The sequence below is a fragment of the Equus asinus genome, chromosome 28, assembly GCF_041296235.1.
Source record: "Equus asinus isolate D_3611 breed Donkey chromosome 28, EquAss-T2T_v2, whole genome shotgun sequence".
NCBI classification, from domain to species: Eukaryota; Metazoa; Chordata; class Mammalia; order Perissodactyla; family Equidae; genus Equus; species Equus asinus.
In genome coordinates this window covers 47445390-47467302 of record NC_091817.1, presented here as the reverse complement: position 1 = coordinate 47467302, position 21913 = coordinate 47445390, and the positions used below count along the sequence as shown (strand labels likewise).

The 21913-nt window shown below is 62.1% G+C and overlaps 1 protein-coding gene across 9 annotated transcripts in view; it reads right to left on the bottom strand.

Moving 5' to 3' along the window:
• Nucleotides 1-21913, bottom strand: part of GSE1 (Gse1 coiled-coil protein) — a 404616-nt gene that overhangs the window by 28195 nt on the left and 354508 nt on the right. For 6 of the 9 annotated variants that reach the window (XM_044761015.2, XM_014838744.3, XM_014838661.3 and 3 more), the window contains one exon: nucleotides 10613-10831. The exons of the other annotated variants lie outside the window; for them this stretch is intronic. In XM_044761015.2, coding sequence (XP_044616950.2) covers nucleotides 10613-10831 — 219 coding nt within the window. The remainder of the gene's footprint in view (nucleotides 1-10612; nucleotides 10832-21913) is intronic. 9 annotated transcript variants of the gene reach the window in all.

The window sequence follows — 21913 nt, the reverse complement described above, 5'->3', positions numbered from 1 at the left end:
GGTGAGCCCCACCTGGGAAGCCAGTTTTAGGACTGCTGTGGGAGGCTGGTCTTGCGCTGATGCAGCCAGCCTGGGCCCCGTGGTTCCAGAACGGCCCCCAGGTGCTGGTGGCTGCTGTGCACTCTGACGAGCCACGGAAACCCTGAGAGTAAGTCGGGAGGGTAGGCAGCACGGCACGCAAACCCTCGCCCAGGCTCATGCAACTTCAGGAAATTGGCTGCATCTTCCCAACACCCTACCTGGTGGCCCCACTCCTGGGGAGGTACCCAGCAAAGCAGGGCTGATGTCCCCCAAGACACGACGGCAGCGTGTCCTGGCAGCTCCCCCGACTGGAACCACGCTGCGCCCACTGGCAGACGAGAGGACAAGCCAGGATGCCCTCAGGATGGAGTGCCCACGGCAGGTGGAAAGGAGAGCCCTCGGCCACTCCGGGGAGTCACACGCCCACCAGCGTGTGGAGGAGGACACAGCAGCCTCACTGTGTCCTGATCTGTGGTTCAGCCCTGGACACTCCTGTCTGTGTGCTCACCTGTGGGCATGCAGATTTTGATAAAATGCTCAATTTAAGTTTCTGAAAAAAATACTAGACAAGGGATCTTTCCCTTTAAAAAATGGAATTTCCATAGGACCTCTCCTGTCTTCTTTCCTGGTTCCGACAGCTTCCTCGAGATATAATTCCCACACCACAGAACTCACCGTAACAAGTGTGCGGTCCAAGGGTTTTCAGTATATTCACAGCTGTGCCATCATCGCCAGTCATTCCACACCATTTCCCCCACAAAAGACACCTGTACCCGTTAGCGGTCACCCCGACCCCCAGCCCCTGGCAACCACCAACATGCTTTCTGTCTCCATGGATTTGCCTATTCTGGACGTTTCTTGTAAACAGAATCACACAATACATGGCCTCCAGTGTCTGGCTGTCTCTCTCAGTGTGAGGTCTCATGTCAAGACTTCGCTCCTCTTTATGGCTGAATAATACTCCGTTGTGGGGATAGACCCCATTCTGTCTATCCGCTCCTTCATCGATGGACGTCTGGGCGCGTCCCCCTCTCGGCTACTGGGAACGGTGCTGCCATGTCCACTGCTCTTAAAAGCTCAATGTCACACTGAGGTTCGGGCATGTGGCCACCTGGCTCCCTGGGACAACCTACTGTGTACCTGGCCTGAGCCCTGGGTGGCCCCGTCTAAACTCTGCCTGTCGGTAGAGGGCGGGCGGAAAAAGGAAGAAATAAAACTAACAAACCAAGAGCCCCCACTGGTCAAGGCAGAGGCGGCAGCAGCTCAAAGGAAAAGCTGGGGTCAAAGGCCGGTGGGCTCTGGTCCTCCTGCAGGCTGGAAGCTGGGAGCAGACACTTCCAAGCCCCGTCCTGCACCCCTCGTGGCCTCACAAACAGGAGAACCTGCCAGCCCAGGGCGAGGGGACTCGGGCCGCCAGCTCCCAGCCCCCAGACCACCCTTGTGGCCGAGCCCCACCGCGCCACAAAGCTTGTGTTTCTCTGGATTAGCCTCATTTCTAGTCGCCGGGGCTGAGAGAGCAGGACGGGTGCTGGACAGACAAGAGGGCTCGGCGGCCAGGTGCACCTCAGTGGAGGGAGACCCCCCACAATTAGCAGCCTGCTCCCTCGGGGGCGGGCGTCCCTCACCAGGCAGAGCACTGTGATCGATCCTGGACCGCGCAGCCGCCAATTAGCACGCAGCCAGCCCAGCCTCACGTGGCTGTAACGAACCAGCGGTATGCATCGGGTGTCAGCGAAACACGTGCGGATTGGAGATGACAGGAGGCAGAGCGCTCGGCATCACCTCTGTCGTCTGACCTCGCGGATTAGCGCCAGAGGCCGCCTGGCACATGTAATTAACAGCTGAGACCCCAAAGTCGCTGCCAGGGGAGCGGGAGGGAGGTCTGAAAATAAAACTGCAATAGCACAGTGGCCCCGTCAACTCTCCTAGACGCGCACTTCACCAGCCACACAAGCAACCATTAAGCACCAACAGGATGCCCTTGACAAGGACCTCTGCCAGCCTGCAGGACCACCCCCGGCACACTGTAGTGTGGAGGGCGAGGCCGAGTCCTGGTCACACCACACAGCCCTCACCCACCCTGCGCCCGATGCTGCAGCGGGTCAGGCACCCTCCCTGGGGGCGCAACAGAGAGCGGATGAAGACCGTGATCATCTGATGCGCCTCCCTATGGAAGGGCCCTCGGGACGTCATCTGGGGACACCTGCTCCTAGGGCCAGGGCTGCCCAGCGCTCAAGGGCTGGAGGGGGCAGCAGGGCGGGGACAGCTCAACTGCCAGCGGGAGGGAGCCAGGACACATCTGCAAGTGAGCATCTGAGAGGCAGGGGTCCTATCCCAGCTGGGCTTTGCGCCACTTTCAATCAGTACAGGCAGTGACCTGAGACCCATGGCCCTGACCACAGTGAGGCAGGAGCCCAGAGACCCTGCATGTGCCTCTCACTGGCTCCTCTGCTCTCCCCCTCTCTGAGCCTGTTCTGTCCAAGTCAGTCTCGAATCGTCTCTGGGCAGACCTGACACGGTGAGAATTTGGGCCGGCCACAGGGCATGACTCCAGCTGGTGTTGGACCCTGGGGTGGGCGAGCCCTAGGCGGGTGTCACTGCTGGGCCCACAGCCCGGCAGGCAACACTCCAGCTGAGACACAAGCCCACAAGCCCCGCTGTCTCCAGCCTGCTCCTCCAAGCTCCATGTCGTCATCCGTCGTCATTTCCAACCAGGATGTGGGGACCCAGGCCTGGTGGACCCACACCAGGTGGATGTGGAAAGGAGTCTGGCCCTCACCCAGTCCAGCTCCTAGGCCTATGAGGCCCAGAGAGGCCATGGGACCTTCAGGAAGCCTCCCGGCCAGCATGCAATCAAGTGGGACAGAACCTGGACCATATCAGTTTCAGTCCAGCCTCCTTTCCCTGAAACGTACCCAACAGAAGGTGAACAGCAGACCCTGAGCCAAAGCGCAACCAGCCCGTGCCGGGTGGGAATCGGAGCACGTGGGTCACAAGCTGGGGAAACCCTCTGACGCCCTGCAGGCTGGGCACGACGGGGACAGCGGGCACTTGCACACGCAGGGCTGCCCTAGGCCTGGCTGCAGTGGACAGCACTAACGACCTGCAGGTTTGGGGAGAAACTGCTGAAAAGGAACCAGGGGGCCGCCACACGCCTGCTTGCTGGTCAGAGGTCTCCCGACCTGCCTGCGGTGGGCTGCCCACACTCGGCACCAGCCGGAGCCCATGCACCAGCCATCCTCTCTGTGGAGCTGTCGTCACACCTCACGGCCATGGCTGCACTCCTGCGCCCGATTTATCACCTGGGAGGGTCACTAATCCCAAACCAGCAAAGGCAGGTGTGGGTCTTTATCACAAAACGCATTTCCAGGGGCTGACTATTGGCTGATGAGCAGTACGGGGTCTGGGGAGGCTGGTGGGCTCCCGTGGCCAGTGGGCAAGGCTGCCCTGTTAGGGGGCATGAGGAACCGAGAGGGGGTGCACTGAGGGAAGTGGGGTGAGGTGGAAGAGAAGGGAGTCAGAGGTGGCTTCAGGGAGGTGACAGAAAAAGTCACGGACACCACTACGGCCAGGGGGAGCCTCCTGCTCCCAACATCCCGGGGCGGGCATCACCAACTAGTGGATTGCTCTGGTTGTCCTCCCCCCACCCCCCGCCCTCCCAGCCTCTCTCTCTTCACCCCACTCTGTGCCGAGGGGACCCTCAGCTCCCAGCCCGCCCGCTGCCCCTGCCCTGGGCCACCCTCGCCGCCCGCCCCCAGAACCCCCAGCCCAGCAGACAAGAAGGGAGAAGCGCTGAGGACCGCCCGCCGCGAGCTCACACCTGCGCTGGGAAACAGATGGGGCTGCAGACACCCACGGGGACTGCCGCCTAGCCAGCCTCGCCAGCCCCGCCAGCCGCACGGCTGACACGCGCGCACGCAGCGAGCATCCGGTGGGAGCTCCTCTGCCTCGTTTGTTTTGCTGTTTTCTTTGAAAGATGCAGACTTCAGGGGCCAGCGGAACAGGGAGCCCACGCTCGCTTGGGCCGGCTGCGTGACGGTGATGCAGAGTGCTACCTCCACCCTCAACAGAGGACGCCCCCCAGCCACTGCACTTCCAGACGGCTCCAGGGGCCGGACAGCCACCAAACCCGCCTGCAAGGCCAGCAACAAGACAAGACAGGCAGCCAACAAACACACCAAAGGAAGCCGGGCGGGAGACCCCGTGGCCGGGGATCTGGACCTGGATGGGAGGTAGAAATTCCAGCCCAGCAGCCACCAAGCCAGCCCCTCTGCATTGGGGCCAAATAAAGCTGGGCAAGCTCAGTCGTTTCTCTCGCAGGTGACAGAAATGGTGGGCTCTCAGCTCGGTGAGGCCATTTGGCTGCCCCACAGGGCACAGAGTGGCGATGTCACCACCTGACACGCTCCACTAGGAGGAAGGGACGTGGGATGTGAACAGGCTCACGTGGCTTCAGAGCCCACTCTGCTCCAGCTGCCCAGCCCAGGACCCTGGCCACGGAGAAAGCCCCCAGATGGACACTGACCAAGGAGACCCCACCCAGAACAGCCACGCCCCCGGGCCACACAGGATCAGGGCGTGCGAGCTGCAGCGTGACCCCCCCCAGTGTGGGGAAAAGGTGGGCTGGGCACAGAGATGAGGGGGAGCCCGAGTTAGGACCGTGGCATGGGCCCCAGGTGTTCCACGTGCCTCCCAAGGGCGGCTGAGGGCACCGCGGCCCCCGCGTGGCAGCTGGGCACGGTGGCCCCTGGGGGGCGCCTGCTGCAGCTGGAGGCGAGCAGATTGCCACACAGCTTGTGAGAGCCGCCGCCTGGCAGCAGCCCCTGCTTTGTCACGCTCAGGGACGCTGGAGACTCGGCTCCCAGACCTGTCCTATGCAGGAGGCAGGGGGAAAGGGTAGGGGCCTCCGGAAGCCCCCACCTAGGGCGGCTCCTATGCCGGCTGAGCACCCATCAGCCAGGGCCAGGCAGGCCCAAAGTATGAATGGCACAGTGCTCCCTGAGCACCGGCTCATACCCTCAGTCAGTCATTCAATGAACATCTCCAAGCACACGGGACAATTTGGGGAATCCCCGCCACTCTCTGCAAGACAGACCCTAGAGGAGGCCGGGAGGCTCAGAGAGGGTCGTGGCCTGCCCCATTACAGCAGGGTCAGGGGACTCCCAGGCTGGGGATCATCCACAGGCCTAAAGTGGGGCTTCAGACACCTATGGGGCAACACAGTCTCTATCCAGAAGAGGTTCTGGTGGGGGAACGGGCAGGGCAGGGAGGGGAGGCCAAGCCAAGGCTGGAGTTGGCCTAGAAGCTTCTAAAGAAGAGGGAGGGCCAAGGGGAACCCTGGGAACACCCTTCTGGTGGCCAGAGTAACGGGGGAAGGGTTCCAGCAGCCCAGGCAGCAAAGGGGAGGGGCAGATGACAGATGCCAGGCGCTGCCCACGTGACCCCTCAGTTCAAGGTGGGCCCGTCACGGAGGAAGGGTCCCGTGGGCGCAGCCAGGACCAACTTGGGGTCAGACCTAAACCTGCACCTGAAGGGCCTTCCAGAACGTGCTGTGGGCTCAGTCACTCCCCGGCCCCCTTTCTCCCAAGGAGTCAAAGCAGAACCTCAGGGACAGAGAGCAGCCGCTCTGGGCCTCGAGGCACGGCACGCCGTCGGACAGACAGGAGCAGCTGCTGGGCAGCCCAATTGGGCATGGTTCTCTCCCAAAGTCAGGTCCAACACCTGGCGCACAGCTGCCAGTGTCCAGGAGGACCCGCCCCACCCCCACCCACAGAAGCACCCGCCCTGCCAGCCCCCTCCCCCCGTGAGGGCCCTCAAGCCCCTGGCTGCGTGGCTAGGGGGTGGGAGTGGGGACAGAAGAGACAATGGTGGAGGAAGGTTGGGGGTATTAGTGGTGAGGTGGGGGCGCAGTGGCTGGGGTAGGGGACGATGGCGCTGACATCCTTGTTCACGCTGTGCCTGATGCTAGTGTGTTCTCACTGAATCACCAAAACCTACGAGTAGACATGTTGTCCTCATCCTGAGGAATGAAGGGAGCTCAGAAAGGTAAAGCGACGTGCCCAGGGTCACACAGCAAAGATGTGAACCAGAATCTAACACCTAAGGGTCCAGCCTGCTGAGTACCTGTCCCGGAAGGGATTAAAGGGTCAAGCGGGTCTGGGCGCCTCTGTTGCACACATGGTCCCTTCAGGAGCAGCAGGGCACCTCGACCCGGGCCCCAAGCTGGGGGACAGGGACTGAGCAGGGTAGTTTGGCTGCAAAGAAAAGAATGCACCTTGGAGCCTCAGAGAAGATAAAATTCCCCATGAAGGCCCGATTTCTCCTCCCTTCCCTCGGGGTGGAGCGAACGCGGAGTGCGGATTACTTCCTCTGAACTGAATTTTAAACCACACCCTCGAGACACGAGGTGAGGAGAGACATGAGCCCTCGAAGCAGAGCGGAGCGCAGGGCCCACAGCTCAAAGATGGCACTGCCACAGCGGGACGGCGGGGGTGGGGGTGGGGAGGGGGGTCAGAGGTGGGCCAGAGACGCGCCCAGGACAGGAGAGGCACCCAGGCAGCGTGTGGCTGACCACGTCGGGGGGTCAGCAGGGCCGTGATACACCTGGGGGGCTGCAGCCTGGCTCTTCCACCACCATCGCCCCGCTCCGTGCAGGTCTAGAAGCGGCTCTGTCTCCACCCGGGGCCTCTGCCTGCAGAGACAGGGCTGTCGGGAGATGGCCATGGGGTCCTGGGTCACCTCAGCCCCCAGAAGCTAAGACGCTAGTGCCTCTGGGAGCCCATTGTCCTGGGGGCACCCCCCAGACACAGGAGGCCTTGCCCTCGAGAGAGGGGCGGCTCTAGCACAGGCCTGGCTCCCTTTCCATGGGGCGGTGGACGAGGATGCCAGGGAGGCAGAAGGCCGTGGTGTCCCGGGACATGCGTCCATGGAGTTTCCCAACTCTCACCTGCTGCTTACGAGGTGGGACGCCAGCCAAGCTGGAAGCTCGGTTCTGCCCCCCAGCGAAATGGACAGAGAACGGAGACCAGGGCTGTGCTGAGACCACAGTGGGAGACTGGCCGGTACACAGCCGGCGCTCAGTAAGCGGTCACTGCCCCGATGGAGGAGGGCAGAGCCTCGCTGAGTCCGCCTGCTCACACGCCCTGTGACAGGTGTGTGGTGCCATCCAGCCACAGGCTCGTTCAGACATGAAAAGGAATGGGATCCAGGCACACTGCGCCGTGGACAGGCCTGGAAACACGGGGCTGAGCACGGCAGGCAAGTCACACGTGCTGGGACCCCAGAGACAGGCGATGTCCAGAGCAGCAGACCCAGAGAGACGGCGAGCGTGGCCACCAGGGCAGCGGGAGCGGAGGGGAGTGGTTGCTGTGGGGGCAGGGTTCCTTTTAGGGGGGATGAAAATGCTCTGGAATTAGTGGTGACGGCCGCACAACTCCGATAAGCTAGAAATGCTGGACTGCACTACTTTCAAGGTGAGTTTTACAGCACGTGAACTAGATCTTAAACAAGCAAAAGTCTAGCCCCCTCCCCCACAGCCCAGCCCAGCAAAGGTCCCCTGAGGCTCTCAGGTGCCGGGTGGAAAGGCAGTGGGATCTCCCCTCGGGTCCCCACGGGCCCCAGGCTTCAGGAAGCTGATAGCCGACAACTCTTCTCTACATCCCAGGGAGGCAGAAGCCACAACCAGGAGGCACAGACGCCCACGTGCTCCCTGCACCACCATGGTGGGTGCTAAGTGCGAGGGTGGCTCTTCCAGAGCCGGGACCATCCATGCAGGCTTGTCGTCCTAACTCGGGGGTCTCCAAAGTCCACCTGGAAAGCCCTAAGCAGCAGCAGGAAGGAGCACAGAGCATATCCTCCCCAGCTGTGTGCCCTCAGGCTCACAACTTGATCTTTCTGAGCCTCAGCTTCTCCGTCTGTGTAACCGGCCAACTCTGGGCTGCCAGCCAAGACCACAGATCGGGGAGACAGCAAGGTCAGAGCTGGGGCGACTCTGAGAAACATGGGGACCAGGCACGGGGTGCGGCCAGCGGATGCTCTGGAGCATAACTGAGCATCTCATTTCTTCAACACGAGGCCCGACCGGGGCTGACCAGGTGGAGAATAGCAAACTGAGCTCAGGGCTTCTACAGCTTTAAACTCAGGCTTTGCTTGTGGGCGCCGGACACAAGGTGGCGAGGGCCAGTGGCAACACACGGCAGAACTCGAGTGTCAGGGCGTCCCAGTGTCCAACACCGCCCCACGGTCCACGGGCGCTGAGTCCCCCAAGACCTTGGCCTTCTCGTCACAAGGATGGTGTAACCTTGGGGTGGCTGGCGACGGCTGCCACGCTCCGATGACAGTAAGCACTGGGACCAGCCTGGCTTGCTGTGCTCCTCTCTCTCTCCCTCTTGACCCTGTGCTGTAAAGTCCCATGGCACCGTCCCCAGGGCGTCACACAGGACGCCAAGGTCACAGCAGGGGGGAGGGCCCTGGGGCCACCAGGCCTGACTCCTGCCGGCAGCACACTCTGTTCCTGGCCAGAGAGGCCTGGTGGCCTCTGGCACACTAGCTGCCTGCTGGCCATCCTTCCAGCCGGATGCCGGGGCCCGCCTGGGGCAGCGGGAGGAGACAGAGGACCACTGGGGCCCGAGGGAGCCCACGTCTGCAGACCCCTCCAATGCCCCCTGGCAAGGAGAGAAACGCTTTCCACTGCCACATCCTCGTAGAGCTGGTGTTATCACCCCAGGACTCAAGCCCAGCCACCCAGGAGTGGACACTGCTGCTGGAGAAAGCCCTGACACCGGGGCTGACCCAGCCCAGACGGAACCAGCGTCCTCCCACGTGCCAAGAGCTGTCTTTGAAAGCTGTGCCAGCCGCGGTTCTCTGCCTTCTGGAACGGCGGGAAGGACGACAGCCAAGCCTGGGAGCTGCCGGGCAAGTTCTGCCCCCGGGGGCTCCTGTTGCCTCCAGAGAGACCCCCAAGCCTCTACTCCAGCTTGGGCTCCCACCGTGGGCCCTCTGCTCAGGGCGCTCTGCAGCCGGCCCGAGACATCTGGTCCGGAGGCCTCGGTGGGCCCGGGCAGGGAGCTCACTGCCTCCTCTGGGCCATCTGATCCCCAGCTGCGAGGTGAGCCAGGGCCCCGAACGGCAGGGCCTCCCAACACCCAGGCTCCTGGGCCTGGCTCGCTCAGCCACTGCCGGGAGTCCCTGGTGGGCAAGGGGTAAGGAAGGGAGTGCACCTAGGGACAGGAGGGTCTGCCCAAGTAGACAGAGCAGCCCACAGCAGGCAGACCTGGCTGCGAGAGGGTGGACCCCAGTGACACAGGAACCAGGCTCCAGCGGTCTTCCCTCTTGGGCCAATACCCGCCCTGCCCGTCAACTCCAGCTCATTCTCCCCCAATTCCTCCCCTGCCCAACAACCAAGCAGCGGAAAGGGCCCAGGAAGAGGCGAGATTCAGAAACCAGAAGACCCCCAGCCCACCCCTGGAGTCTATAAACAGACGCAGCTCCTGCACGCACTTCTCTGGGGGCCCTAGGACCCAGGATGCCCAGCCCTGGACCTCGGGGGCGAGGGAGATGTTGGGCAGAGGCATGTGGGGTACCTGCCTCCTCTGCCTGGAAGGTTGGCCCCCTGCCTCTGAGCAGCAGGTCCAGAGAGGGCCAGAGAGGCCTACGCCAGAGTCCACGGGGACCCAGGTCCCCCAGCAGCTCCAGCCGCAAACTGCCCCCACCCGACTCTTCCAACCAGCAGCTCTGACCAGGACTAACATGGGCAGACGGACAGTCACCCGAGGAGTGCCCGAAGCCAGAGCCATAGTGAGCATCATGGTACGAACCGGAAGACTAAAGCTCAGAGAGGACCAGTGTCCACCCAAAGTCACACAACATGTCACTGCCCAGGCAACACCAAGAGCCAGAGCTCCGGACCTCTGCCCATGCCACCACGCCATCCCCACCTCGGGGAGTCAAGCAATGGTGGGTGAGTAGTCCCAGAGATCCCCACTCTAGGACCAAGAGAGTTTCCAGAGACCATGTTCCTCGTCACGTCTAGAGGGGGTATCGAGGCCTGGAGCTACTGGCCTACCCCGGGGACCATACCACCTGGGGAACAGGCTCCCCGGGAGCAGCCCAGGGGCTCCAGGGAGAGGTTCCAGGGTGCAGCACTCCCTCCAAAGCCACTGGGGGCTCCTGTGGCCCAGCACGTCCACCCTCCACCACCACAGCCACCAGGCATAGGTCCCCACCTCCGGCCGCCCCCACAGTGGCTCCTGGAGCCAAGGAAGGATAGAGGTGGCAGAGAGCAGGAAGGGAAGCCTAAGCAAGCAGGGGTGCTGGGGCTGGCAGGCTCGCGGGCAGCGGGGGTCCAGGAGGGTCCGCAGCCCAGACCCCACTGCCCCCACCAACGCCCCCAGCACGAACAGCAGGAGGAAGACAGCAGAGGGAGCGGGAGTGCGTGCGGGCCGCCTGCAGAGCCCTCTGGACGCGCGGTCCTGTGCGGGGGACGGCTGCTCCCCGACGGCCGCACCTGCCCTCTGGGGGCCGGGCAAGGTCTGGGCGGCCAGGCAGGGGCGTGTCCCCCCTCGGGCCGCAGCCTGGTGGGCGCGCCTCTTACCTCTGGGCTCCTCCGCCTGTTTGGCGAGCTTGCGCAGCGCGGCGGCAAAGCTGGAGGACGGCGCGGCCTGGGCCGACAGCGCGCTGCTGGTGGCGGGGCTGCCGCTGGGCACCAGGGCGCCATTGAGCGGCGAAGGGGTGAGGGGGTTGACGGTGGCGGTGGTCCTGGTCGCGGTGGAAAGCATCCCTAGTGAAGGGGACTTGGGCTCATGGCTCATGCCTGAAACAGGAAAAGAAGAACCAGCGTCACCCAGAGAGCAGGAGGCCCCAGCACCAGAGCGGGTCCGCAGGGCCGGCGCCAGCGGGCAGCATGCAGGGGAGCTCCTGGCAGGACAGGCCAAGCAGGACAGAGCCAGCACCGCAGAAAGAACGGGCCGTGCCCCCGCAGGTCCCATACAAGGGGCAGACCCGTGCCCCTCAGGCTGGCCCTTGGACCTGTAATAGAGAACCAGGCTGCCCAGGTCCCTGGGGGATTCCAGACTCCAAACAGCTCAGCCTGCAACCTCTCCCGGGCAGCCCAGGGCTGGGCGGGTGTGGGAGGATCTGAAAACAGCCCCGAACCGCTGCAGGGGGGAGGGAAACTGAGGCAGGGGCCCAAGGCCAGCATCCTCGGAACAAAGAGAAAACCGCCAGTGGAGAGGAAAAGGAAGGAACTAATGAAGACAGTGAAGACGCCAGGGCAGCTGCTCCTACTTCACCAGCAGGTTCCTGCCAGGCCTCCCGCACGGCACCCGCAAGGCCACCACCGCTGCTGCCCCCACTGCAGGGAAGAGGAAACTGAAGCTCACACAGGCAGCGCAGACCCAGGGTCTGACCCCAGCAGGCTGGCCTGGAGCCCTCACCTGATGCCACCATGCCCTCCCGAGCCCCAGAGCCACCTGGGGTCCCCAGCGGGTGTCCACCTGAGACTGGACCTCGCAGAAGGGGACAGGAGGGGGGAGGACACAGCCCCTGCTGCTGTGCGGCCCCTCCCTACACACCCACCCTGCCCTGGGAGGTAAAGACACACAGCTGCAGACCCACCCGCCCCCCCGGGAGCGGGGACCCCATTCGAGCCAGGCCAGGTTCAGGCTGCGGTAGCAGAGGAGCTGAGGAGCGCCGCCCGCCGAGAGTGACATCAGACGCCGCGGGGGGGCGGACACCGCCACCTTCCCACGCGCCCCCCGTCTTTCAAGTCCCAGCCGCCCCCCGTCTTTCAAGTCCCAGCCGCGTGTCAACGAGAAGACTGAACCTTCTCCCGCCCTGCGGCCTAATCAATACAGGCTGGCCTCCAGCTCGGACGGGCGGGTCACACCATAAATAAGTCTTCCATTAACATCCCCTGCCCTCCTGAGGCCACCTGCCCAGCCTGGGCCCCGCTCCCACAGCGACGGTGCATCCGAGGGGAGTAAATCAGGCCAATGGCCTCGCATTGGTAGGGATGACACACGAGGACCCGATGCTGCTCCAAACCCCAGACAGAGCCCTGCGAGGAGGGAAGAGCCATCTGGGGGCGCGGCTTGGGCTTGGGGGCGGCCACGGGAGGCCAGGAGCTGGTGCATAAAAGGCAACATTGAGGCGGGGGCAAGCTCCAGGGAACACCATTCTCTCTGACGAGGGCTTGTACCTGGGGAACAAAGGCCCCTGTGCCCCTGGCCAGCAGGCAGCCCCCCAGCTGCCAGCGGGTGCCCACAGCAGCAGCCGCCCCGAGGCTGACCCCCGCTCGTCCTCTTTCTGGAAGAGCAGAGGTGGGGGGTCAGCAGCCACATGCCCACAACCACTGAGACCAGCGGGGAAACCCAAGAACCCAGGGGGCACAACGGGTTCGTGCCCCAGCAGCCTGATGGCCAGAAAACACAGGTTCCTAACAAGAGTCCTTTCTCAGCCATCCTGGCACCTGCTAGCCATCGGCCAGTTGAGGACCATGGAGCACAATGGACACCACGCTCCAGAAGCCCAGCTCCAGCCCCAGGCTGCCATCAGGGTGTTCTCCTCCTCCTCCTGTGCATGGTGTTGACAGAGGACAGGCGGTATGGCCAAGGCCTGGAGTCAAGGATTAGCACTGACTTGGCTGCCAGACACCTGGGGCTCGAGTCTGGCTTTGTGGCCTCGGGCAAGTTACTTTGCCTCTCTGGGCCTCAGCCTCCTCATCTCTAAGATGGAGATAAATAAAATCTACGTCATGAGGTCAATTGTCTGAGGATTCAAGGAGCTAACTTATGTGAGGGGGCTTCACAGTGTGCCTGGCACATGCCAGGAGGGTCACTATTATTATTATAAAACCGATCAGCCGATGGGGACAAAAACCAGGCCAGACGGGGGAGGGCCTGGCCAAAGCCGCACAGTTTAGGTTCAGCGAACCCGGGACCCTGCCGTGGTGTCAGCCGTGGGCTCTGGAGCAGCTGAGCCAGGAAAGCTGCTCTGCTGATGTCAGGTCACTTAAAATAGCATTCCAAATGAGCAGCTTCATTAGGAGAGTCTAAAATTAGCATCCTCCACAGCGTGTGCACTAGGAAGGGGGAGCCCAGGGATGGGAGGCGAGGGGGCACCGGGACCACCAGCAGCCCAGGTGACAGCTCCCTCGCACCTTGGACGTAGAAGGACACAAAGCCAAACTCGGGGGACCCAGAGACCCTGTAAAGGGTCACCCTGGACCTGCTGCAGATCCACACAGCCTCTGGGAGCCCACCACCCACCGTGCCCCTCAGGCACAGGCTGGGGTCACTCCAGGGCCTGCTGGCTGCTCTTCCACCCAGGCCGCCCAGTGTCCTCTTGCTGGGGCTCCAGCAGGACCCCTGTGACTGTGGAGGCCCCAGGGGCGCATAGGGAGGAGAGTGGGCCTTGGGGCAGCCCCTGCACCCTCAGGAGGCCCTGAGGGACGGGGGCCTGTTCCCCCTGCTTTCATTAGAGAGGTATTTATTAACTTCTGCGCCCCTGGCCATTGACTGAATTCTTATCTACATTATCAGCTCATGTAAATTCATTATCCTAACAGCTGGGAATAAGCTCGCAGCATGAAGGCCAGTGATGGATGGGGGCCGGGGGCGGCAGGGTTGTACTCTCTCTGCGCTGCACGAGCTCTCTTGACACGGGTGACACAGCGGGAGCACAAGCCGGGTCGTGTGGCCGCCTGGCCTTCTGGTTTACAGCACATCCTGCTGTCCTGTTCTGGACACTCACCTCCTGCCACCCTCAGCTGCCCCCTGACTCCCTGGGAGAAAAGAGCCGCAGCCAGACCACCCAGAGGCAAGATCCAACTGCTCGATCCTGGGCACCCTCAAGCCCAGGGCCCAGGACCCTCTGGGCCTCAGCTTCCTGCCGACTGGACCAGGCCAGGGCCCACCCTGCAGAACCAAGAGCCCATCACCATCCCAGACACTGAGGGCAGGAGGAGAGGAGAAGCCACCGGGCTAACAGCACCCCCAAAATCCCCAGGCGCCCCACTGCACGGACGGCGGGGGTCTGGAGGAGCAAAGATGGCCCCGTCCCAGAATGGCCGGGGGAGGCCCTTGCCTCTCCAGCTCCTTCCACCAAAGTATGGTATCTTCAATCAATACATTTTTTTCTCTCCTCTGCCTAGGTTTCTGATATGGTCAGAAAAAAAAAAGGAAAAAAGGCAAGGAAGAAAAACGCAAGAGCAGAGGCGCGAGCAAGGATGGCGACTGGCGGATGTTCTCCGGAAACCCACCTTGTTCTTGGTTCTTCAGAACAGACCCCCACGGCGAAGGGCCTGTTGTCCAAACGCCCCCACAGTGGGGTTTAAAGGGGGGAGGCCCTACCACTCCATCAGCCTCCCCCGCCCACTCCCCGCTCCGTGTGAGGGTGGAGGCCTCATTAATCAGCACAGCGCGGCCTCCCCACGGCCTCCCGCGGATGCCATAATTACCGCTTCCTTTCATCCCCGCTCCTCCACGGCACCAGACCTCAGGCCTGCTGCCTCCATGCTCTGTAATTACAAGCTAATAGCTGAGATGAATTTTCTGCTGGCTCCCAGTTCAAGCACCAGTCCGCCCTTCCCCCTCCCCCCGCGCCCCCCCCCCCCCCCCCGCCGGGGGTAATTACACCCAGTGCGCCGGGCACGGCAGGGCTTCACTTTAAGGCCCTGCGCACGCAATCTGGACTCAGATCCTCTAATCACCCCTCTTGGTAATTTTTCATTACCGCAGAAAGAAATGTTTGTGAACAAATAAAGGGCGTCCCCCGGCTCCGGCGCCCCCCGAGCCCCCCGAGGGGCGATGTCTCTGCTGCCCTGACAAGGCCGGGTCAGCTGCTGCAGACACCCCGGCGGGCGGTGGTGGCGGCGTGGGGCGCCACGTGACCCCGGGAGCTGAGCTGCTTCATAATAAATTCATTATTATATTTGCCTTTGGCGTGTTCCGAGCTCACTCGCACGAAGCAATTCTTCCCGGGGGTGGGGACGGGGGGAGTGGGGAGGGGTGCACAGGGGTGGCCTGCTGAGGCCTTAATGTTCTTTTTCATCCAAGGAGGCCCCCTCGGGTTGCGCCTTTCTAAGGGTACTGGGGCCCTCTCTCTTGCCCTGAGTTCCCAAACTGGAGGTCCTCCCGGCGGCTGGGGCCCCAGCAGCCGGAGGCTGGGCCAAAGCCATTGCTAATTGCTGGAGCGGGGAAAGGCCCAGCAGATGGCCTGGATGCTGACCCGGAACCAGAGAGAAGGGCCAGAGAACGAGGGGAGGGGAGGGGACGGGAGGCCAGCAGGCGCCCCCACAGGAGACCCTGGCCCAGGAGTGAAATGAGTAACAAGGCTGCCATCCTCCCCCCGTGGGCCTGTCACTCAGCAGCATTTATTAACTTACTACAGGATGCTGAAGGAGCTCAGGAGCTGCAATGTGTCCACCGGAACCCCAATCAAGGAGAATGGGAGCCCGGCCCCAGCGGGGAGCCCACCCCAAGATGGGCACCACAGGGCGGGCCGACCACAAAGCTCCCTTCCTGGCAGACTCGCAGCCCCTGTGAGGGGGTGGGTTCGGCCCAGGCCACAGGACGCCCCTGTGGTGCATGGGGGTGGTAGGCAACATCTGGGGCTCTCCCAGCCTTGCCCACCCACTGCTGTGTGAGTAAGCGGGGTGGGGGGCCGTCAGGGGGCTGGATCTGGGTTCTAGGGAGACGGCGGCGAAGAGCGCTCACACAGGCCGCTCAGCGTGCGCGCTGCTCCAGGGAGAAGCCGAGGCTAGGCCGTGGGGCCGAGGCTGGCTCCCAGGGAGGGGGCCCAGGGGGAGCCAGGCGGTGAGGGGACAGGAGGGGGCACAGGGTCGGCGCCCACTGACAGAGGCCTCCAAGGACAGTCTGGGGGTTGAGGCTCAAGGCCCCAGATGAGCGGGAGTCCCCGAGGTTCCGGGTGGAGGCAGAGGACGGAAGTCAGGCGACAGATGGCAGCGACATTTGACGGCGATTATTCTAAGCGGCTGTTGCGTCTGGAGAAGCCTGGGACAGACAGATGAAGGGCTGCGTGCGAGCGGCGAGGGGGCGCTGGGCCGTCCCGGGAGGGGTTGGGGTGGGAAGACGCACAAAACCAGCGGCGCGGGAGTCGGAAGGCCAGAGAGCCGCCGGGAAGTGTCCGACGAAGCCAAGAAAAGGCTGAGACAGGGTCAAGGCTGCAGCCCAGCACCCAGGCCTCTGGGAGGCAGCCGCCAACAATATTGTCGGTAGTGATAATAACCAGAAGGAACGTTTCCCCCGTGCACTTTGGGGCCGGCACACAACAGCTGCTGCACCCAGAGCATCAGTCACCCTTCATAGGAACAGACCCCAGCAGACAGGTGGCCCAGAGCTGAGCCTAGAACTGACTGACCCCAGCTGGCCTGATTCCCACCCCTCCTCACCCTTGCACCTGCCACGCTGGGCCACGGGCCTCAGTGCTCCCCGCGGCTCCCTTCCCATTCTCTGCACAGGCTGCCTCCCAAACGTGGGTGGGCCCCTGTGAACCCGGGCCAGGGAGCCTCCTACCACACACTTGCCCCGCATGGCCTGCCTCCTTCCCCAACTCCAGACGGATAAACCAAGGCTGGGAAGCGTGCTGAGAGGCCGAGGAGCCGGGACGTGAAGCCAGCTGTCCTTGCTGCTGTACCCACAATGTCCCTTTAGATAGAGGACACTAGAGATGACCCCCTACTGGGGGTCGCCTCCCATGCTGCAGACCCCAGGCATGTAACTGCTGCGACACGGCCCACCTACATGCCCCATCCACTTTATGATGGGACAAGCGAGCATCAGAGATGGCCCAGAGCCGGGAAGAGAGACCAAGATCTGACCTTGAGACCCTACCCCCACCCCCTGATCCCCACATTCCCAAAGCTCGAGGCTGGAGGGCACCCATGCCAGAGCCACCAGAGGCTGCGGCAACAACCAGGGGAGCGACTCTTTTGTGTGCCTGTGGCACCGGAGCTAACCAGGCCACGCCGAGCCTCGCCCCGCTGACAAAGGGGCCCTTTCGGGGGACTCCGAGGCCAGGGTGCAGGAAGGGGCGGGGGTCAGAGGCCTCCAGGGCAGACAAGCGGTCCCCAAGGAGACAACCCAACCTGGCCAGGAGGCAGCACAGAAGGCCTCCAAGTTTCCATGGAGCCGTAGGGCAGGGGTCAAGGCCAGGTCTTTCGGAGGACTGGAGGATGGAGTTGGAAGCAGAGCCGCTGCCTGCTGGGGCCTGGCCACCCCCAGGACCCCGCTCTCCGCTCCCTCCCTGCAGTAAGGAGGTTGGGGCCAGGAATCCGGGTGCCCTCCCCCCAGGTGACGGAAGAGAAGGTGGGACAGAGGACACAGGAGCACCTGTCCCTCCAATGCCACGTGGAGGGACAAAAGCTGTCTGTGCAGGGCAGGCATTCTCCACTGGCCCCCAGCCCCTAAGGGCACTGAGTAGGTTCACAGGCTGCAGGACAGGGACGGGATGAACACGAGCCGCATCTGCACAGGTCCTCAGCCAGGTTCAATCAACGCAGAAAAGGGTGACAGCTGGCATCCCGCTCAGGCAGGCCAGGAGCTCCCCACGTGGCAGGACCAGCCGGGGGCTGAGCCAGGAGACTGAATTGTTGGTGAAAAACCAGCCAGAAGACCAGCTCCCAGCCTGGCTCCCACTCGACTTCTCGGTGGGGCCCTGCCAGGCCACTGCATGGTCTGAGCCTCAGTTTCCCTGTCCGTCCTCTGCGGACAGGGGATGGCCAGGCAGGAGGTGGCAGAGGCCTCCTTCTACCCACAGACCTGTTTTTACTTGGTCTGAAGTCAAGTTGTTTAAATGCAAATCAATGGACATTTTAAAACAGGAAATTGCAAGTCAGAATGAAGATTTCCAGTTTCTCTTGAAAAATCAGAAGCCACAAAACCATAATCCTGAGAGTGGCAGTTCTCTCTTAGCCTGTCCCAAAGTCTCCAGCTCACCAGAGTCCCCACCACTCCCTATCGCCTCAGGCTGGCCGGCTTGCTCAACGCCGGGGGTCTCTCCCACTGTGAAACTATGCGGGCTCATGCAATGACCAGCATCCATAGGAGCTTAATCAGCGTGTACAGCGGCCAGGACTCTCAGCTCGGATCTTCCCTCGATCTGGATGCAGCAGGAAGAGCTTCAGGGATGAGGGCCCACAGCAAGAGGGCCGGGATCCTGGCTGTGTCCACCGCAGGTGGGTCTTGCTTGAATCAAAGCCAAGTTCACTCAAGCCAGGACTTGCTCCAAATTATAAAACAGTTTTTTGCTTTTGCAAAAACGCCCGTTCTCACAATGGTTCAACGTATACATCAGAACGTCCTCCCAGACAAATACACCTACTGAATTCTGCAAACGGTTTTACCAAGTTCACAGAGCCCACCTGTAAACCGCTGGGGGTACGTGTGCGCAGACCTGTGGTACCCAAGAACCCAGACCACTGACTCTTACGGCACAGAATTCTTTACACATCAAACCCAGAGTTTCAACACCCTCCCTGAATGTTTACTGGGCTGAGGGAATATGGGTGTCAAAGGGAGGATGCAGAAAAGTCCAAGTCCGAATGGTGTTTCCTCACCCAGACTCCTCTACCATCTTCCAAGCCCCGTGTACCATGCCCAGACATCGTAAGTGCCCCGCCCTGGAAAAAACCAACTGCCCTGCGGACAAATGGACCCCAGAATGGGGCCAACAGGCAAAAGTTCGCAAAACAGTCACACAGTGAAGCTGTGAGCTCCCTCGTCCCAACTGTGCCACAGGACAGAGCAAGCCGGTCACCCCCTTCTGGCCACAACTGTCCTCCATCTACTGCCAAGCAGCCAAGCGCCTAAGCCTAAATAATCCTTCCCTTCTTCTCAAAAGCAACTAACACAAACGCCTGCAAGGCCCCGGGTGGACAACCGTGAGGTTCCGGGAACCCAGGCAGGACGCCGAGGCCCAGAACTGGCTCTCGGGGCGCTGGGCTCCCCTCTGGGACCGGGGGAGCGAGTTCTCCTGGATCATGCCGTGAGGAGCAGCCCGGTCTGCCCCAGAGACCTGCACCTGGCACATCGGCCTCCAGCACAAGCACCTGCTGAACCAAGGGTTTTCTTCCCCTCGTGGGGGGAGCGAGGCTCCTCGGAAGCCAAGGACAGAGGGGCACAGAGGGATGGACCCCCAACTAGCCAGAGTCACGTAAACACAGGTCCGCTTGCTGAGGTGGGCGGAGGGCAGGCCCTACATCCCCCGGAGGAGTCCAGCAGCATCTTTAAGGCTGTCGAGACTTCGCATCCAGCCGTGTCCCTTCCTGGGATCTGTTCAGCAGAACAGTGCGGGGTGTGAACACGCTCGTGGTGGGCTCCCTGCGTGGCCTGCACGCTGCTGGTAACCACGGCACGAAACCCCGACGTCCAGAGGACCGTGGCTGGAGAAACCCAGCACCAACACCCCACCAGATAGCATGGCCCCGAGGACCAATGCCACGCAGTCCTACTGGTTCCAACTAGGAAACCAGCTGTTCAGCTCAAATGCACTCCCGGGGCTGGAGCGACAGGCTCCAGGGTCTGGCATCCCTACTAAGGAAGCCCCCTGGGTCTTAGAACGTCTCACAGGACAGATGCTTAGACGGACAGAACAAGTCACAAAAAGTCTATGTGCTCAGAAAGGCGAGGCCTGGACGTCAGTCTGACTTAAGACATACAATCTCGGCCCGCACCTCCGCTCCCCCTGCGAGCCCAACCAGAAAGCCTTTCCAAGAGACCACCTAAACGGGCCCCCTGAGAGCAGAGTGGGGCACCCGGCACTCCCCAGGGGCTGATTCAGAGCCTTGGTTTTCTCATCTGTGAAATGGGGACAACTAGCCTCCCCCACCCAGTCACGAGGGGACGAGCACCCTCCGGGACGCACAAGTCCCTCCAAGGTTCCCGCCTAAGAATCTCAGCTTCAACCGCACTCAACTTCGTATCTTCCACGCCACCATCCAGTCCCGGAATCCTCATAGTCACGTGGAGAGAGAAAGACCACATAGCATCGCAAAAAACTGACAAAAACACACTCAAAGAGGAGGGAAACTCAGTAGGAGGGACCTGTCTCTCCTCTACTGGTCATCGGCTGCATGATGGCAGTGGGCGGGAGCCGGCGGAGGGAGATGAGCCCTGTGGGGCCCCCACCTCTCTTAGCTAATGATCAAATGGCGGTAACCCCTACCTTGCAAGTCAGAGCCTCCTCAAGGGAAGAGGAGACCGACCGAGACCACTGCTTGGAGTCACACGGGGACACTGGTCCCTCCCGCCCCTAGAGGGGCTGGGTGACCTGTTAGGTGGAGCCCCAGGCTCTAGGTCATCTCCGGGGGAGACTTGGGGTGAGCACAGAGGAGGCCCCTGCCCACCCCCCAGCTTGCTCGCCTGGTCCCCCTCCTCCTCTGCCCGACACAGACTCCTCTCCAGGACGGCTTCCCCACCCAGCGTCAATGCCGCCCTGACCAGGATCGCAGATCAATTGCTTTCATTGCTGCCTGTGGCCACAGACCCACCATCTGTGCAGGAAGGGCAGGGCGGGGGGCAGTGGCCACGTGAAACAGCACCCCGCTCCTCCCAGACCCAGGGCGCAATCCGCCACCGTCTGGGGGAACGAGTCAGCTGAAAAAGGGGTGCACGTGCACACTGTGCAGTTCCAAGACCCTGGGGGTGGACGAGGCTCCAGAACACCCTTGGCTGCTGCAGCCCCGGCAGAGGAGGGTCTGCAGGCGTGCTCCGGCACCGTGGGCCCTGGGGTCTTGGTGGGAAAAGTCGCCGTAGCCCCTTCCCACCCCAAACCCTGCAAGGGGTGGGGTGGGGAACAGAGCCTCCGCAGTTTCATAAACTAAATCCCCAGGAGTGAGTACTAGTCACCAAGACAGGATGATCTGGTGCGTCTTCTCTGACCGACCTCACACAGGAGCGCTCTGAGCACTTCCCAAGAAAGCATGGAGCCCCAACAGCCCGAGGACGCAGGGGCCGTTGCCCGTCGTTTCTATCTTACAGATGAGAAAACTGAGGCCGGGAGTCAAGTGCTTAAAGACACACAGGCTGAGCGAGAGGCGGATGTGAACACCCTAGCTAGGGACAGACGTGTGCAGATCAGCATGCTAAGACTAACAGCAGACACTCGCTAGGGGCTGACCCCGCGCCCAGGTGGGGTCCAGCCTTTCCCTGCATTTACCCCCTTGGGGGCAGGCAGGTGGCATGCAGTATGTCTTCTAAATCACCACCAGGAGAAGGCCTCTGCATCCCCATCACACAGAGGGGAAACGGCAGTGCGAACTGACTACGGTGGAAGGGTCCACATCACGTGCCCGTGTGGGGTGCCCCCACCTGGGTCTGGCAGCCCCAAAGCCACTACAACGTGCATCCCCTCATGCATGTCAACTCCTCCAGCGGGAGGAACCAGTTCCAGAATCGGATGGCTTGGCTGGAGCTCCAGCCAGACACAGGAGCCACCTGTCCACAGACGACCTTGCATTTGAAGGGCCTGTAGAAGGGCCGGTAGCTGGCAGCCCACCTGGGCCACGTAAGACAATTACCTTCAGGATTTTACAAAGCCCGGAGCCATCCAGGGACCTGGTGATGGGGTCGTGGGTGGCCAGGGCCTCCACGCCCACTGTGCTTTTCCAGCACCTCCTCCAGCCAGGTGAGGGGTGCCCGGTTCCAAGCGGGTGTTTGTCCTGGCTCGCTGGGTTGCCCGATCCAATCCTGGGGCAAACACGGCAGACTCCAGCTTCCCAGGTGGGACCCTCATCTTCCTTAACGAGCACCAGCCCACCTTCCCCTTCCACCCCCACAGAAGACCCTCCAGTTCAGCTCTCACCTGGGGAGGGTGGGGTTTTTTTTTTTTTTTTTTTTTTTTTTTTTTTACAAAATACAGATGTCTGGGCCCCACC